This window comes from Lampetra planeri, chromosome 42, assembly GCF_965212315.1.
Source record: "Lampetra planeri chromosome 42, kcLamPlan1.2.h2, whole genome shotgun sequence".
In the NCBI taxonomy this organism is placed as follows: Eukaryota; Metazoa; Chordata; class Hyperoartia; order Petromyzontiformes; family Petromyzontidae; genus Lampetra; species Lampetra planeri.
In genome coordinates, this window is record NC_136148.1 from 48,101 (window position 1) to 66,014 (window position 17,914).

Below are 17,914 nucleotides of genomic sequence, written 5' to 3' on the forward strand. Positions count from 1 at the left end.
TTTATTGAAGACAAGCATAGTTGTACACCCCTAGCTGCCACTGTAATTTAGTGGCCTAAAATACCTAATAAATGAACTTGAACTTCTCTGAACATGCACAGTGGTCCAGATGTCTTGTGACCCACATTACATTCTCTAAAACCTAATGTGTTTTTAAGTAAGGTGTATTTAAACCAGAAATTAATATGCAAAGGAAAAAAAATGTCAGGGTTCAATAAATGGGGGGGGGGGGGGGGGTGGTCACAAGACATCTGAACCACCGTGAACTCTACGGTACACACTGGAATTGCTAACACTCGGCTATGGAGTGATGAGGCACGCGCACCATCAATCCTTGAGGTGGTCCTTGCTAAATAATAATGATAGCTCATCGAAGTCATCTATCGTGAGCCATGTCCTTCCGGAAAGACGTCGATATATAATCATGGCCTTCAATCCATTTCGCTCTGTCCATATTATATTATTGTGGGACTTTGCATTAGATACTCGCAGTTGCATAACATTTAGCAAATTGCTCCTGTAAATGAATTTGCTGTCTTCCCCAGCCTCTTGTAGTGCCTCTAATTTCCCCAGTTAAAACCACATATTCAGCCACTTGTATTCTCATTACATGTCCAAGATGTGTAAAATTGCCTTCCTCTAATTACTGTATTCTCATTAATTGCATTGTTCTGTATTCGACTGCTATCCGTAATACGAGTTACTCATCTCGTTTGTCAGTGGCATGTTTAACATCCTTCTTAAAAACATATTTCTGTTGCAAAAATTCTGCTTTGGAGTTATCTTTTTTTCTCCTGATGATCAAAACGTCGTAGTTTTTTGTTATTTTTTTGAACCTATCTACGTGACGTTACCAAAAGACCCAAGAATATCTGCTGTGTTGTGTCTTTACAATTGTCCAGCTTCATAGAGACCCATAGAATAATATAGAAACCCATAGACTGACACAGAGAACCGGAGACTCAAATGACCAATAGATTGACATACAGACCCATACTCACAGATTTCACATCCATATCGTTAGTTTTGTAGCACTGCAGTATTGCGACTCTCATTGTCACTGATAATTCTTATTTTTCAACATAGATTATATCTTATGACCTTAATCGTTTGTCAATGCTGCACGAACAATATGAACCTCAATTACAATGATCACGATCGAGGAGTCATGGTGGATAAAACGCCGATTCGCCCAACAGCCGTGGGCTTGTACCTGTGGGGCCCATGAACGCCCCACCGCCCTCGCCGGGCAGGTGGAGCACAACGTTTGCCCCCTCCACTTCCTCCTCCACTCCTTCCTCCACCGCACCGTTCAGCCCCTGCCAGGCCTCCGCCGACCGGGTGATCGGCACCCCCGCGTTAGCGCCCCCTCTGAGGGACATGGCGAAGTGGCTGGCTCACCGCCGCACGGGGTTACTCCGCACACGCCCCCCACGGACACCACCACGAATACGAAGGCAGCTGCGTGCACGCGCGCCTCGCCGTGAATGCTTTTGTTGTTGTTGCGCGAACACGCAACTCCCCCCTCCCCCGCCCTAATATTCGCGCGGCACGGCCGTACGACGCGCGTCTCACACACTTCAATTGCCAACACCGCACCGATGCTGCAGCCCTGCACTCGCTCCCCTGGGCACACTGTCACTCGCACTAATGCGGCATACCGGAGGTTGAAGACAAAAGACCCAAAATCATCCCGGGCTACTCTTTTAATTCCCTTAACTTCAAAGACCCGGGGTGCCATTGTACCGCGCGGCCCATCGTGAGCTTACCTGCGGTTACCGCCCCCCCTGCTACCGTGTCCTCGAGTGCTGCGTGGCGGCGGCCACCCATTGTCCCTCGTTGTCCATTGTCTTGCTCAATGTTCCGCCCTCCATCTTCCCCCCGAGTGCAGCGAGTAACTCATTGTGATTGGCCCAGGGAACCTTTTCTTTTTGCGCCCATACAATTTCAAAACAATTTTAGGGCATCGCAATGTAACCTGTCCTGCGAGGGTCGACCAATCTCCTGGCACCGGGAAACCATGGGACTTTCCCTCTAGGGGCCCTTTGGATTAAAACCGGATGTGCCAGGCAATCCCCCGCCAGGACGCTACTACGTGGGTGGCAGTGCTGCATGTGTGCTGCGTGTGCTCAGGGTGGGGGGTAGTGGACAATCGCGGCGCTTGCGGAGTTGCTCCGCGGTCGTGGCACCACATAACGCATGCAAGGTGACGGAACAGTGAAGTCAACTGGTGTGCGCTACACGATCACTCTCCCCGAGGCTGTGTGCGTGCGTTCTGAGGCACAACTCGGTTATTTAGACAGAAACATTTGCTGAAAATCAGGGGAACGACAGTGGGGGCACGGTGTGCCTTGGCTCCCCCTGGTGGTCAGAGCTACGACTTGGGGTGCCCCTTGACAACCACCCTGAGATACGTTTTCAAGTGTAAAACAACAATACGAATTTAAAAACACGGTTTAAATTAACTTTTGTTACGATGCTTTCATTTACGTTCCACGTGTTATTTCAATTTAAATAGAGTGGTAACGTATATTATTGGGTCTTTCGATAAATTCTAGATTTGAAGCTTTCGTGACTGCAAGGATTCATACTCTTAGTTCTTTCAGTAAAGTCACGTAGGCAAAAAATGAAATAAAAATAAAATAATAAAATCACGACGTTTCGGAGGCAACACAAGTCTCCGTCATCAGGTGGGACTGTCACAGCCAGATTTGCTGCATCAAGTGAGGCAGGGATTCCAAGATGCAAGCTCTTAAATACAAGTTAAGGGGGAGAAGAGGGGGGGGAGCTTATCAGAATGTGGTAGCCAATGAATGGAACGTATCGGGAGGGGGGCGGGGCTAAAAGAGAGCACGAGGTGCTCGTAGGCGTCGACGTGGACGTGTTTGTGCACAAGTCCCTGTTGGTGCACATGATAACGCATTGGAAGGGGGGGGGGGGCTAAAAGAGAGCACGGGGTGCACGTGTACGTGGACATGTCTGTGCACAAGCACCTGTTGGTGCACATGATAGAAGAGAACGAATATGCCCATGTTTATACCAGTGTTGGCTGACAATAAAGAGAGTACTGTTAAATGCTGGGGATGTTAACACTCGGTAAAGTAAAAGTGCCTGTCAGAAAAGATGGTCCAAAAACGAGTAGTTAAATCTCTTTTGCATGGTTAATAACATCTTTCCAATGATTACTAAGTTTGTACCCATCATCACGGTTGAAATTATGTCTGTGTTTGTATATCTGAATGACTTCCTGTACAAACCTTTGATGGTAGCCAGAGGGTTTTGCAGAGCACCATGGTCTCATCCCCAGCGTTTAACAGTATTCTCTTTATTGTCAGCCAACACTGGTATAAACATGGGAATTTTCGTTCTCTTCTATCATGTGCACCAACAGGTGCTTGTGCACAGGCATGTCCACGTACACGTGCACCCCGTGCTCTCTTTTAGCCCCCCCCCCCCTTCCAATACGTTATCATGTGCACCAACAGGGACTTGCGCACAAACACGTCGACGCCTACGAGCACCTCGTGCTCTCTTTAACCCCGCCCCCCTCCCAATACGTTCCATTCATTGGCTACCACATTCTGATAAGCTCCCCCCCCTCTCCTCCCCCTTAACTTGTATTTAAGAGCTTGCATCTTGGAATCCCTGCCTCACTTGATGCAGCAAATCTGGCTGTGACGGTCCCACCTGATGATGGAGACTTGTGTTGCCTCCGAAACGTCGTGAGTTTATTATTTAAATTGTTTTTATTTTTATTTCATTTTTTATCTTTCGATAAAGTCACGTAGATAGGTTCAAAGAAAATAGCAAACAACGTTGACGTTTCTCCTGATGACGATTGCTTGTGTTGCGATCGAAACGTCGTAGTTTTAAATTTTTATTTTCTTTGAACCTATCTACGTGATTTTACCGAAAGACCCAAGAATATGAATTCCTGCAGTCACGAAAGCTTTAAGTCAAGATTTAGCAGAAGCGTAATTTTGCAAAGAGGTACTACGGAGCTGTAGTGGCTGCGTTTTGCGAACACGGAGTGCCCCTACAGCGTTAAATATTCGAGACCGTGAGCGTTATGACGTGATTGGACAAGAGGAGCCGCGATACAAATCAATTATACTGGTAGGAACGAAGTGGACCAGACCACCAATAGATTAATGTGTCCGTCCGTCCGCGTTTGTCCGTCCGTCCGTCCGCGTTTGTCCGTCCGTCCGTCCGTCCGCGTTTGTCCGTCCGTCCGTCCGCGTTTGTCCGTCCGTCCGTCCGTGTATCAACATCGCCCCCTACTGCAAACACTTGGCATGACCCTGTCTGACAAGATGGCCGCCCGCTCCCCCTGCGATGTGAATTAAACAAGATGGCCGTCGCTTCCGGCGCATCACGGCAAAACTTTAAACTTCGCTTCAAAATTACTTTACTGAAACGCAGCACGTTTATTTAAAAAATTACGTTACTGAAACGCTGCACGCTTTTTAACACAGAGACAAGAAACATTTATTAACACAGAAACGAGATACATTTAATCGCCTTATTTGTGCACGAAAAGCACGGCACGAGGCCTAGTGCGGCAGGCTTCGTGAGGCCTAGTGCGGCAGGCTTATTAACACGGAGATGAAACGCAGCACGTTTATTTAAAAACAATTACTTTACTGAAACGCAGCACGTTTTTTTAACACAGAGACAAGAAACATTTATTATAACACAGAGACGAGATACATTTAATCGCCTTATTTGTGCACGAAAAGCACGGCACGAGGCCTAGTGCGGCAGGCTTCGTGAGGCCTAGTGCGGCAGGCTTATTAACACAGAGATGAAACGCAGCACGTTTATTTAAAAACAATTATTTTACTGAAACGCAGCACGTTTTTATAACACAGAGACAAGAAAGATGTATTAACACAGAGACGAGATACATTTAATCGCCTTATTTGTGCACGAAAAGCACGGCACGAGGCCTAGTGCGGCAGGCTTCGTGAGGCCTAGTGCGGCAGGCTTCGTGAGGCCTAGTGCGGCAGGCTTATTAACACAGAGATGAAACGCAGCACGTTTATTTAAAAACAATTATTTTACTGAAACGCAGCACGTTTTTATAACACAGAGACAAGAAACATTTATTAACACAGAGACGAGATACATTTAATCGCCTTATTTGTGCACGAAAAGCACGGCACGAGGCCTAGTGCGGCAGGCTTCATGAGGCCTAGTGCGGCAGGCTTATTAACACAGAGATGAAACGCAGCACGTTTATTTAAAAACAATTATTTTACTGAAACGCAGCACGTTTTTATAACACAGAGACAAGAAACATTTATTAACACAGAGACGAGATACATTTAATCGCCTTATTTGTGCACGAAAAGCACGGCACGAGGCCTAGTGCGGCAGGCTTCGTGAGGCCTAGTGCGGCAGGCTTATTAACACAGAGATGAAACGCAGCACGTTTATAAAAAAAATTTACTTTACTGAAACGCAGCACGTTTTTTTAACACAGAGACAAGAAACATTTATTAACACAGAGACGAGATACATTTAATCGCCTTATTTGTGCACGAAAAGCACGGCACGAGGCCTAGTGCGGCAGGCTTCGTGAGGCCTAGTGCGGCAGGCTTATTAACACAGAGATGAAACGCAGCACGTTTATTGTTGTTGTTGTGCATATTGGCAGTGGTACCTGACTCGGCTGAATCTGCAGCCCGGCAGCGGCAGAGCAGAGGCAGCGAGAGGCCTCGTCGCTGCTGCTATTCACTCGCTTATAGTTCTACCGTGTTCACTACATCTCTGTCGTGTTCACTACATCTGCTGTGTTCACTACATCTCTGCCGTGTTCACTATCATCTCTACATCTCTGCCGTGTTCACCACATCTCTGCCGTGTTCACCACATCTCTGCCGTGTTCACTACATCTGCTGTGTTCACTACATCTCTGCCGTGTTCACTATCATCTCTACATCTCTGTCGTGTTCACTATATCTCTGTCGTGTTAACTATCATCTCTACATCTCTGTCGTGTTCACTACATCTCTGCCGTGTTCACCACATCTCTGTCGTGTTCACTACATCGTATTCACACGTGTATCAACATCGCCCCCTACTGCAAACACTTGGCATGACCCTGTCCGACAAGATTACCGCCCGCTCCCCCTGCCATCACGGCAAAACTTTAAACTTCGCTTCAAAATTACTTTACAACAACAAACTTGCACCATCGCTACAGCTGCCGCGACGAGAGATGTGGGAGAAGCGGCGACCGCTGCCTTGCAGGTGAGAGGTGTGTATATGTGTGTGTGCGTGTGTGTATGCGCGTGTGTATGTGCGTGCGTGTGCGTGCGTATGCGCGTGTGTGTGCGTGCGTATGCGCGTTTGTGCGTGTGTGTATGCGCGTGTGTGCGTGCGTGTGTGTGCGTGTGTATACGCGTGTGTGTGCGTGTCTGTGTGTGCGTGTGTGTATATGTGTGATTGTGTGCGTGTGTGTGCGTGCGTGTGTGCGTGTCCGGCCCACTCGAGCGGCGTGATGAATGGGCGCTATTGGGCTTCGGATCGTTATTCACGGCGAACTGGAAGCGTAGCAACACAACTTCATTACGTGTGCGTGTGCGTGCATGTGTGTGTGTGTGTGTACGTGCATGTGTGTGTACGTGTGTGTGTGTGTGCCGTGCCGGCCTTCATAGGTGCTGCTCGCTAACAGCACTTGCCCCGACAGTCTGTTCAGGCTACACGGGGGATCTTTGTCTTTGTGTGCGTGCGGTGTGTGCGTGTGTACGTTTATGCGCGTGTGTGCGCGTGTGTGTGTGCGTGTGTGTGCGGTCGATATCCCTGTACCGGTATTAGTATTATTCCTACCAGCCCACCCCGCAGGGTCCTGTTTGGGGCCCCACATTACGGATTGCCGCACCAGCTGAGCTGATAATGTCGTTACTACGCCGCTGCTGAACATGCCTCTGATCACTTGCAAGGATTCCTGGTGGAGGATGAGGTATGGACTTGAACTTTGCAGAAGGTCTTGAACTCGCTTGCCCTTCTGTCCCTCAAGCTCTCGTCAAGGATTGTCAGTTGGGGGTGTTGCGTCTGTGTTGAATTGTTTCACTGTCTTCTAAACCATTGGAATGTTTTGCTCTAAGTAAGTTCCCCAAATGTAAATGAGACTACAGGATTCATAATAGAGGGTATTTTACGCGTCAGATCGTGTCATAAAACCCGCCGCCACCCGACACAGCCAATTCGTAAGGTTTGTCACGTAAACGTAAACAAAACATGGCAATGCATGACTAGTTCAGCACTAACCGGTGTGTTGGAGAGTAAACCCCACAACATTTACAATTCGACGTTTCGCCGGTAATTACGACCAGCCTCATCAGGCGACAGCCAGAGGAGTCCCTTGACACCTTCCTTAGTTTGGCTGTTGATATGGATCGACTGTGACAGGGGTCGGAAACCAAAATAACAAGAAGAGACATTTTTGTACTGGAATTCGGTAAAACAGAAACGTCCCTCGACATTTAAAGAGCCGCCACGGGGCACCGCGCAGCGCACCCAGTTGGAGTCGCATCTTGCCGCCGTGGGCGACATCCATACACGTCCCGGGGCCGGAGAGTCCGGGCCTTCACGTGGAGGTAAGACCCCGTGTGTGTGTGTGTGTTCAACCCGTGTGTGTGTGTGTGTGTTCAACCCTTGTGTGTGTGTGTGTTCAACCCGTGTGTGTGTTCAACCCTTGTGTGTGTGTGTTCAACCCGTGTGTGTGTTCAACCCTTGTGTGTGTGTGTTCAACCCTTGTGTGTGTGTGTTCAACCCGTGTGTGTGTTCAACCCTTGTGTGTGTGTGTTCAACCCGTGTGTGTGTGTGTTCAACCCGTGTGTGTGTGTGTTCAACCCGTGTGTGTGTGTGTTCAACCCGTGTGTGTGTGTGTTCAACCCGTGTGTGTGTGTGTTCAACCCGTGTGTGTGTGTGTTCAACCCGTGTGTGTGTGTGTTCAACCCGTGTGTGTGTGTGTTCAACCCGTGTGTGTGTGTGTTCAACCCGTGTGTGTGTGTGTTCAACCCGTGTGTGTGTGTGTTCAACCCGTGTGTGTGTGTGTTCAACCCGTGTGTGTGTGTGTGTGTTCAACCCGTGTGTGTGTGTGTTCAACCCGTGTGTGTGTGTTCAACCCGTGTGTGTGTGTGTTCAACCCGTGTGTGTGTGTTCAACCCGTGTGTGTGTGTTCAACCCGTGTGTGTGTGTGTGTTCAACCCGTGTGTGTGTGTGTTCAACCCGTGTGTGTGTGTTCAACCCTTGTGTGTGTGTGTTCAACCCGTGTGTGTGTGTGTTCAACCCGTGTGTGTGTGTGTTCAACCCGTGTGTGTGTGTGTTCAACCCGTGTGTGTGTGTGTTCAACCCTTGTGTGTGTGTGTTCAACCCGTGTGTGTGTGTTCAACCCGTGTGTGTGTTCAACCCTTGTGTGTGTGTGTTCAACCCGTGTGTGTGTGTGTGTTCAACCCGTGTGTGTGTGTGTTCAACCCGTGTGTGTGTGTGTTCAACCCGTGTGTGTGTGTGTTCAACCCGTGTGTGTGTGTTCAACCCGTGTGTGTGTGTTCAACCCTTGTGTGTGTGTGTGTTCAACCCGTGTGTGTGTGTGTGTGTTCAACCCTTGTGTGTGTGTGTTCAACCCGTGTGTGTGTGTTCAACCCGTGTGTGTGTTCAACCCTTGTGTGTGTGTGTTCAACCCGTGTGTGTGTGTGTTCAACCCGTGTGTGTGTGTGTTCAACCCGTGTGTGTGTGTGTTCAACCCGTGTGTGTGTGTGTGTTCAACCCGTGTGTGTGTGTGTTCAACCCGTGTGTGTGTGTGTTCAACCCGTGTGTGTGTGTGTTCAACCCGTGTGTGTGTGTGTTCAACCCGTGTGTGTGTGTTCAACCCGTGTGTGTGTGTGTTCAACCCGTGTGTGTGTGTGTTCAACCCGTGTGTGTGTGTGTGTGTTCAACCCGTGTGTGTGTGTGTTCAACCCGTGTGTGTGTGTGTTCAACCCGTGTGTGTGTGTTCAACCCGTGTGTGTGTGTTCAACCCGTGTGTGTGTGTGTGTTCAACCCTTGTGTGTGTGTGTGTGTGTTCAACCCTTGTGTGTGTGTGTTCAACCCGTGTGTGTGTGTTCAACCCGTGTGTGTGTGTGTGTTCAACCCGTGTGTGTGTGTGTTCAACCCTTGTGTGTGTGTATGTGTTCACCAATACCCTGCCGTCCTGCCCGAGTTGGTGATCATTAGGAGGATTCAATACAGAAGGTTGCGCTACCAACCACATGGCCAGGCCGGACAAGGGATATCCTGGAAACCCCGACTCTGGCCAAGACACTTTGCCGAGTAAACCGTGGAAGTTTTACTCAAGGAGTCTGATGACTGTGAGAGTCGGTGGGAAGTGTCCGCCACGAGAGTCCACGGATGATTGATAACACAAGTCAAAGTCGCCGGAGCATCGCGGCGGCTAGGAGATGTTAACTACCTCGTCTGGTATACAGCAGGTCGTGGGTTCTACCCCGACGCCTGCTGTGTATTAGAAGTGTGAGTGTCTCTCTCCCCGTGGTCGCGTGGATTTTTCTCCGGTTCCTCCGGTTTTTTCCCTCCCCCTCCACATCTAGAAACAACACGCTCAGAGTATTTGACTGCTATCATTTGTGGCCAGGTCGCTTCTGAAACAGAGCTATACTGTATAGTTCAGTGGGCCTTATCTGGTAAAATTAAAACAGTTTATAGGTTAGTTTCTCCAGAGCAACCGAACATTGCAGACAACTTCGTCCCAGCCAGCAACCAGACACCACGAGCAGCCCAGTCCAGTCCAAGGTTTTGCCTGTTGACCATGAACTTAACAAAATGACTCACTTTCTTTAAACTCAATAAATACTTGACATTAAATTTCTGTTTCGTTTTAAAGCTTTCGTGACTGCAGGGATTCATATTCTTGGTTATTTCGATAAAGTCACGTAGAAGGGAAATAATAAAATAATAAAAACGTCGTGAGAATGTTCTTTTTTCTTTTCATTACTTCCCTTCTACGTGACTTTACCGAAAGAACCAAGAATATGAAATTTCTGGTCTCAATATGTATCGTCGCAGTATTTTTTGCTAAACTCCAACACTTTGCAGACTATAGGTCCAGGCAAAGTACACTACAGTACTCAATTTGTAATTTGCAATTCCCAGCAGAGAGACTGCGGCACTGGTGAAGGTTGACGCTCGACGGAGCGACGGTGAACGCCTCAAGGCCCCCCCAGTCGAATCAAGTCACACTCTGGATTCCTCTGGGTTCCAGCGGCAGGGTCAAGCAAGGTGGTAAACGAGGTTGAGGTCGCGTGACCTGGAGACAAAGATTGACAATGAAAAGCCACGTAGATAGAAAAATGAAAAAAATATCACGACGTTTCGATCGCAACACAAGCAATCGTCATCAGGTGAAAAAAATATACCGGAAGAGCTACTGAGGCAGGAAAAAATATGAATTGACAATGAAAGTTGATGGGAAGATGGCGGGTTGCCCAGAAAAGGCTAATCCTGTGCAACTTGATGTTGTATGTATGTTGAACGCCTTTCCCATCGTGCTAGTTTGGAGGTGCGGGGGGGACAGCAAACTAAACACAAAAATACGTTAAAATGATGGAGGCGCTGAAACAGTGCCACAGAAATGGAAGTTGGCTTCACAAACTTCACTAAACCTCGACCAACGAATGTTGTGCCGGCTGTAGCGATTTTCATGCATTGTGTGAAATCCCCACCTTACTGGTAACACAGTACTTGTACATGGGCTAATTGTAAAAAAATTCAATACTTCATTTCATATATTGTGGTTAACAGGAAGAATTTACACCAAAAAGTGAGAATCTCAGGCAAATTTTTCCATGGATAAAATGGCTGCAGGTAAAGTGAAGTGGATACAATGTCTGGATCAGCATGGTTGTTTCTGTAGCTTGTATACTGACTGCATTTGTTTTGTTTTCCATTGCTATTGTTGGAATAAGACTGCCCTTTCTTTCTTCAACAGGTATGGCAGAACTAAGCAAAACGGATAACCTTTCAACAATACCTGGTTTGTAAATATATATATTTTTACTGGACTCACAAGGTATTAAAAAGATGTCTATTGTGAGGAAATGTGCTCCTAGTAAGGAGTGTCAAACAATTCGAAGTGCTAAGAAATGTATTGTTTTTTTGCAGTCTTAATTATTTCACATTTGGGGTGACATCGTGGTTGGTAACTTGGGCGCATGTCTGTGGATTGATATGCTCTTCCGCTGTTATGCATGGCTTTCTTAACCCTCAAAACTGCGGCAAATAACTACACCACTGCCCCACTTAAAGACAAATACCCCCCATATAGCATTAACAGACTAGGCACAAGTGCTGTTTGCGAGCACCTATGAAGGCTGGCATGGCACGAGGAGGTGGGTAGCCAACACCACGCCCCGCCACCTTGGTCACTCCAGTGGTGATGTTTACACACCGCTCCAGGTACTCATTTGAGGCTGAATCTGGTTCAAATAATCGTCATTGGTGTTGGCCGTGAGCGGGAATTGAAATTGGGGCGCCAGGTCCGTAGTGCAGTGCGCTAACCGCTACACTACTGCTCCCCAAACATATACACCCACTTACACCCACCTCAATATGCTGGTTGCCAACGCAGTGTTTTGTTATGTGTATGTGTAGGTGTTCCATACTCTGTGCATGTGCTGCGGGAGGGATATTGCTACAAGGACAGTGACAATCACACTCACGCAGATGGGACTGTGACTCTCCTGTTGAGTGTGCCGGGAGAAGCAGAAAGGTGGGTTCATTCAGCTCCTTCCTGTCTCCAATTCGAAAAGGTTTCCCATCGCTAGACAGAGTCCGCGTTTTGTACGTAGCAATGGTCGATCCAGATAAATCGCCCAAAATATATATGTAGTACAATACTTATTCACCCAGGAAAGCCAAATACTCTTTTTAGGGATGATCCTGCATTGGGTTGTTTGACCAACACCAGTACCATTGTATTTTTCCTAGCTATGATATGAAACTGGAGAACCTAGACAAATTATACTTTTTTTCGGTAAAGTCACGTATGTAGAAATACAATTTAAATAAGTAAAATAAAAATAAAATAAATCACGACGTTTCGAACGCAGCACAAGCGCTCATCATCTGGTGGAAATGGGGTGAAACATTTAGCGAGGGAACACACAGGGCGACACCACGTGCACAGCACATAGAGAACGGCAAACTGCACGTAAGCAAATGCAACAAGAAGATGGGAGATGAGAAACTCAACAGACCTTAGAAACATAATATGATGCAAACCAGTCGGCCAACAAAACAGACACTAACCTGGTTGACCACGTATTTCAAAAGACTGATAAATCTCTCGTGTTCATCATCTGGGCTGAACATGCCAACGGAAAACAGGACAAGGACTCATGAACAGACACGAGGTACATATACAGAGAAGACACACAGGGAAAGATATTTTTGGGCAGCCCAGAGGGACAACCAGAGCAACACCACACGAAGAGACATACACACATGCAGAGGCAGCCAATGCAGAATTGGGGGAGAGCATACAAACTCCACACAGAAATTTGCCCGAGTCAGGAATCGAACTCATGTCCTTCTAGATGTGAGGTACAAGTGTTACCACCATGCCACCCTGCTGCCCTCTTTATTGTACCCTGTGATTATTTGCAGCCCCTTCTTCTTTACCCTCCCAGAGGACACCGTGACAGGTTGATCCCGAGCTACTGGGAACTGGAGACCAACGTTTAGTTGCGTCAGTCATGGGGTTTGAGCGCGAGTTGGTGAAGGGAACACATTTTGTCTCGCCCCTCGCCGAGTACCTGACTGGTATGGGCGCCTCTATCCATTAGAGCTCCTCGGGTCTACGCGGCACTCAAGCTGTGCGTATGAGTTTTTGGTGTTTTACCACAGAGGAGTGTAAGTGTAACTGTGGTATGTTTAATAGACCTTGTGCCATCCTGGTGGACACCGGAGGACCGTGGGCCAAAGAGGAACTCATCACCTCCTTGCAGCGGACGGTGCAGGGCTGTGTGCAGCAGAGTCTGGCGCCGAGCGATGTCCTGCAGCTGGTGCACACGGTGGTCTGCACGCACGGGCACTCGGACCACGCGGGAAACGTGGGGTTGTTCCCTCACGCGCGGATCATCATGGGGTTTGATGTGTCCCAGGGAGACCTCTATGAAACACATGGGCTTGCCGAGGGAAAGGCGTACGTGATAAATCCGTATGTGCAGGTACCTATGTACGTTTTATAACCTGTTTGTGTTTTGTGCAAAGATTTGTTATTTCAACTTTCTTTTTACCTCTTGTGTATTTTACTTCACGTCTCCCGTTTAAAAAGAAAGTTTATCTCGTTGGGCCTGTGACTGATATGTTAAATGCGTTTTACCTGAGTGGCTGCGATTGCAAAGCAGCGGTTCCCAACCCAACAGGCACAAAAAGCCTCTCGGGTGTGAAGCGCATGCTATGGCATGGATATCGTGCAGGGGACATTTTGAAAATGTGTTTTAAATGTCAACGCCACGTTGTTGCTGCAAAACACGCATATTCAACCTGGTCTATTAAGCAGTACAGGTACACTTTGTCATCTTTTACTGCTCTTCAACTTGTCTGTGTCTTCTGGTAGTGTTTTACATTGCAACTTGAAACAGGTTGCATGCAGTATTCCCTCATTATTAGGGTTAGGGTTAATGTTTTACATTGCAACTTGAAACAGGTTGCATGCAGCATTCCCTCATTATTAGGGTTAGGGTTAATGTTTCACATTGCAACTTGAAACAGGTTGCATGCAGTATATTCCCTCATTATTAGGGTTAGGGTTAATGTTTCACATTGCAACTTGAAACAGGTTGCATGCAGTATTCCCTCATTATTAGGGTTAGGGTTAATGTTTCACATTGCAACTTGAAACAGGTTGCATGCAGTATATTCCCTCATTATTAGGGTTAGGGTTAATGTTTCACATTGCAACCTGAAACAGGTTGCATGCAGCATTCCCTCATTATTAGGGTTAATGTTTCACATTGCATCTTGAAACAGGTTGCATGCAGCATTCCCTCATTATTAGGGTTAGGGTTAATGTTTCACATTGCAACTTGAAACAGGTTGCATGCAGTATATTCCTCGTTATTAGGGTTAGGGTTAATGTTTCACATTGCAACTTGAAACAGGTTGCATGCAGCATTCCCTCATTATTAGGGTTAGGGTTAATGTTTCACATTGCAACTTGAAACAGGTTGCATGCAGCATTCCCTCATTATTAGGGTTAGGGTTAATGTTTCACATTGCAACTTGAAACAGGTTGCATGCAGTATTCCCTCATTATTAGGGTTAGGGTTAATGTTTCACATTGCAACTTGAAACAGGTTGCATGCAGCATTCCCTCGTTATTAGGGTTAATGTTTCACATTGCAACTTGAAACAGGTTGCATGCAGTATATTCCTCGTTATTAGCGATGGACACGTTCTGGAAATGCTCGTGAATAGCACATTTCGCAGATGATGAAACTAACGAATTACCATAAATACGTATATGAGCTTTCTCATCACTTTCTCCCATCACGTTCTCTCTCACCACTTTGTTTCTCCATCAATGGAGTCATGCCGAGTTCCAGATGTGATTTACGGAGAGACAAAATTGCGGATAGCAAGTTGGTGAATAACGAGGGAATGCTGCCCTCTCAGCACATTGTCTACAGGCGTGTGGTCTCTCTGTGTGTCGAGTGCCTTTGTTAACTTGTTTGTGTTTTTGGGGCTCGGGCGAGTGGGTGGCGCAGGGGCCAGTGTTGTTGACTGGGCTGCTAACCCAAAGAGGTTAAGAAGCACTGCTGTAATGGGTTAAAAGCGTGCAAGTGTGTTACACAACAGAAGCAATTAAGCTGCAGCGTTTAACATGGGATATTGCTTTGAAAAAATGGAACAAAGTTAAGTGCAGAATGGTTTCATAGTTTAACCTCGTAGGCATTTTTCCACTAAATCCTGACAAAAGAATGTTTCAACATTGAGTAGGAATTTCATCTAATGGATAGGGGCATTTTGCTTCATTGTGCAAGGTACATTGCATGTACAGTAGTGGTTTATCATGAAGTAAATAAGTAAGAACATTTGTTATTGCACACTTATGAGTCCAGTCCATCACGAGTGAGCATTGATCGCACATTGAAGTCGGCTCTCTGAAACAACAACAGCAGCAGCGTTTGGAGTCTTGCAGAACTGGCTCAGACTCAGGGATGGATCCCACATGTGAGCTGGGAGCATGTTCCAGGTCTTTGGGCCGAAGAATCCAAAACTGTGCTGGGTGTATCGCGCACGAGGTTTACACGTGGGAACAGCAGCAGGTCGCCGCGAAGAGCAGCAGATCGTAGCCAGAGTCCATTTGGGTCTGTTGAAGCTGGTGCGCACTGATCGGCGAGATAGGACGTAGCAGGTTGATGTAGACTCTTGAAGACGAGTAGGCATAATTTGTACACAATCCTGTATTTAATAGGTGGCCAGTACAGTTCATCACGTATCAGACTCGTGATCGGATCATATTTCTGTTTCCTAACTATCAGACGAGCTGCAGCAAGAGCATGGTGATAGGCTATGGACGATGGTAGCAAGACTTTTTGTGGCAGAACCTACTGTGGCTTTGCTATAATCTCGAATTGTTTTCTATGAAAAATAGTCAACTTGTGTTTAGATGCGGAGATTCCATCCGTGCATGCAAATGTGCGTCTACGCAGGTGATACCCACGCCAGGCCATACGTGTTCGGACGTGAGTGTCGTTGTTCGCGACACAAGCGTTGGCACTGTCGTGGTGGCCGGAGACGTGTTTGAGCGGAGTGACGATGACGACGACTGGAAGGAGCACAGCCATGATCCTGTCACACAGCAGGTAACCCTTTCATTAAATACAACTTAAAACATGTTAATTGTATAATTATGTTTGTAATACTGTACTAACTACTTGCATTGGGGGTAAGGATGCACTTGAACTTTTGTTCAATATCTGTACATTAACAAATGAGTTTGAGGGGTTGTCCGGACCAATATTCTGCAGCACCATTTCCATGAGAGATCCCATTGGCTGTTAGACTAAACAAAAGTGCATTTGCTAAAAAATATTTACGTAATTGCCCATGAAGCTACTCAGCAGTGCTTAATGGTACTCTATTAATGTTTGTCTTGACTAGAGCTTCACGGTCAAAGTGTTCTTATGAATAACATCTGAAAACCCTGCTGCTGATGATGATGATGGTGTGTGAGAGCTCATTCATTGACAGAGGCAGAACAACAATAAAAAGCCACTAACATTCACAGTATGAAATGTGGAATAATTATGAAGATGGAATAGCATTGAATGTCATCATAGCAGCTGAAACTGATTTATCAGAGATAGTTACTAAATGTATTCACAGAAATGGCTCACTAACGGAATGGTGCTGATCTAATTTGTATCCGATAAAAATGTATATAAACGAACACACACTATCAATGCATACACACTGTCGATCAAGCTCTTAACATTTGAACTGATCAGGAATGACAATTTTTTTAAATTTCTATCCATATTAATTGTTTATCTCAAACAATAAAAGTTGCCAATCAAATATTAATATAAAATCATTGAAAATGTAAAAACAACCTTATTATTGAAATTAAAGTTGTTACTGTCTCTCCCACATTTTCTCCAATTGTTCCAGCACCGCCAAACTCTAAACAACATTGACTGCGTATACAGACTTTGCATTTTGGGAAATTGGCTATGGTGTGATCCTATATTGCAAACTTCAAGTACCTGTTTGCTGTGCGTGAATGTTTGTGTATATGCAGATCAGTCGGTCAAAAGTTGCATCATTGGCCGATGTCATTATTCCGGGACACGGGCCCCCGTTTCGAGTGATGAACAGCTCGGCAGCAACGGCCGCAACATTAACCTTGAAGCCACATTGACACGTAACACATACAGTGAATGGGGCATGACCCTGCTGTTCTTCTAGATCTTCACTTATTGCATATGGCAGAAATATGTTCACGAGCTAGATGCCAATGTTGAGGTTTGCTAGTCACGACGAGAGGGCCTCAGGAGAGAGTTCGTGTCGTTTTGCTGTTCCTCCATTGAATGAGTGCAGGCTACAGTGGATTACTGTGTGGCAGTGTTTTGTTGGTACACTCAAAGAACTCGTCCGATTGGTTTCTTGGCCTCTTGATCATATCTGGATTCAAATTAATGACGCCCATTTCGCTTAGATGGTATTCGTTGTGTTTGTATGTACGTGTGTTGAACTTCTTTCGCACCGTGCGTAGCCAACCGCCGCTAATCAGAGGTGTGTTTAAGGTAATATGAAAAGACCTAACAGACGGGGCCACCCAATTTTTCACTAATTGGCAGACATGTCAAACAATTTCACTTCAGAAGAGCCGTGAACTGTTATTAATTTGTTGTGCTTTGACAGTGTACATACAAGTGAAATATGTCAAAGGCTGCAAGAGTAGGCCCATTGTGTGCCGGCGTCATGGTTCAAATTTGCTAAATTTGAAATATCACCAGAAAATTAGTCCACTGGAATATACATCGCAATCATCTCCCCCGTACTGGCAAACACACTTGAACATGAGTTATGAGACCAGGCATGTTTGGGTAAACAAGCGTAATAAACAATACATGTATCTTGTGGGTCCCTTGTCTTCTTTCGTATCTCTTTTTTTAACCTTAGTCTACGTCTCATCTCTCATCTCACAGCAGCCTTAGTAGCTCTTATCTGCATTCCTCATCTCATCTAACACCCTGGTATGTTGTTTGCATAACCTGTGCGTCTTGTCTGGAGGGATGGGCAACAAGAAAAACATGGACACATACAAATAAGAGATCTATTGAGATACTAAACTATGCGACTAAACTTTTTATTTCCAAGTAAGCCCCATTGAGCTATATAG

At 46.3% G+C, this 17,914-nt stretch overlaps 1 protein-coding gene across 8 annotated transcripts; it reads left to right on the forward strand.

The window, feature by feature from the left end:
- Positions 1-6,365: 6,365 nt before the first annotated feature.
- On the forward strand, positions 6,366-17,648 carry MBLAC1 (metallo-beta-lactamase domain containing 1). 8 transcript variants are annotated; one of them, XM_078613663.1, is made up of 8 exons: positions 6,366-6,967; positions 7,475-7,604; positions 10,156-10,284; positions 10,991-11,035; positions 11,653-11,770; positions 12,941-13,229; positions 15,720-15,872; positions 16,811-17,648. In XM_078613663.1, the coding sequence occupies exons 4-8, from the start codon at positions 10,993-10,995 to the stop codon at positions 16,928-16,930; spliced, it is 723 nt and encodes a 240-aa protein (XP_078469789.1). In that variant the 5' UTR covers positions 6,366-6,967; positions 7,475-7,604; positions 10,156-10,284; positions 10,991-10,992; the 3' UTR covers positions 16,931-17,648. The 8 variants fall into 8 exon arrangements, with proteins under 8 accessions (XP_078469789.1, XP_078469788.1, XP_078469790.1 ...); XM_078613662.1 differs by having other exon boundaries at positions 6,366-7,604; XM_078613664.1 differs by having other exon boundaries at positions 6,366-7,604; positions 10,156-10,281.
- Positions 17,649-17,914: the final 266 nt, after the last annotated feature.

What these genes read in the sequence shown, in the direction of transcription:
- MBLAC1 (XM_078613658.1), top strand. Translation starts at nt 10,900, where the DNA reads ATGGTTGTTTCTGTAGCTTGTATACTGACTGCATTTGTTTTGTTTTCC. An exon ending in TAACCTTTCAACAATACCTG is followed by an intron (nt 11,036 to 11,652) that starts GTTTGTAAATAT and finishes GTGTATGTGTAG; the next exon opens with GTGTTCCATACTCTGTGCAT. An exon ending in ATGATCCTGTCACACAGCAG is followed by an intron (nt 15,873 to 16,810) that starts GTAACCCTTTCA and finishes GTGTATATGCAG; the next exon opens with ATCAGTCGGTCAAAAGTTGC.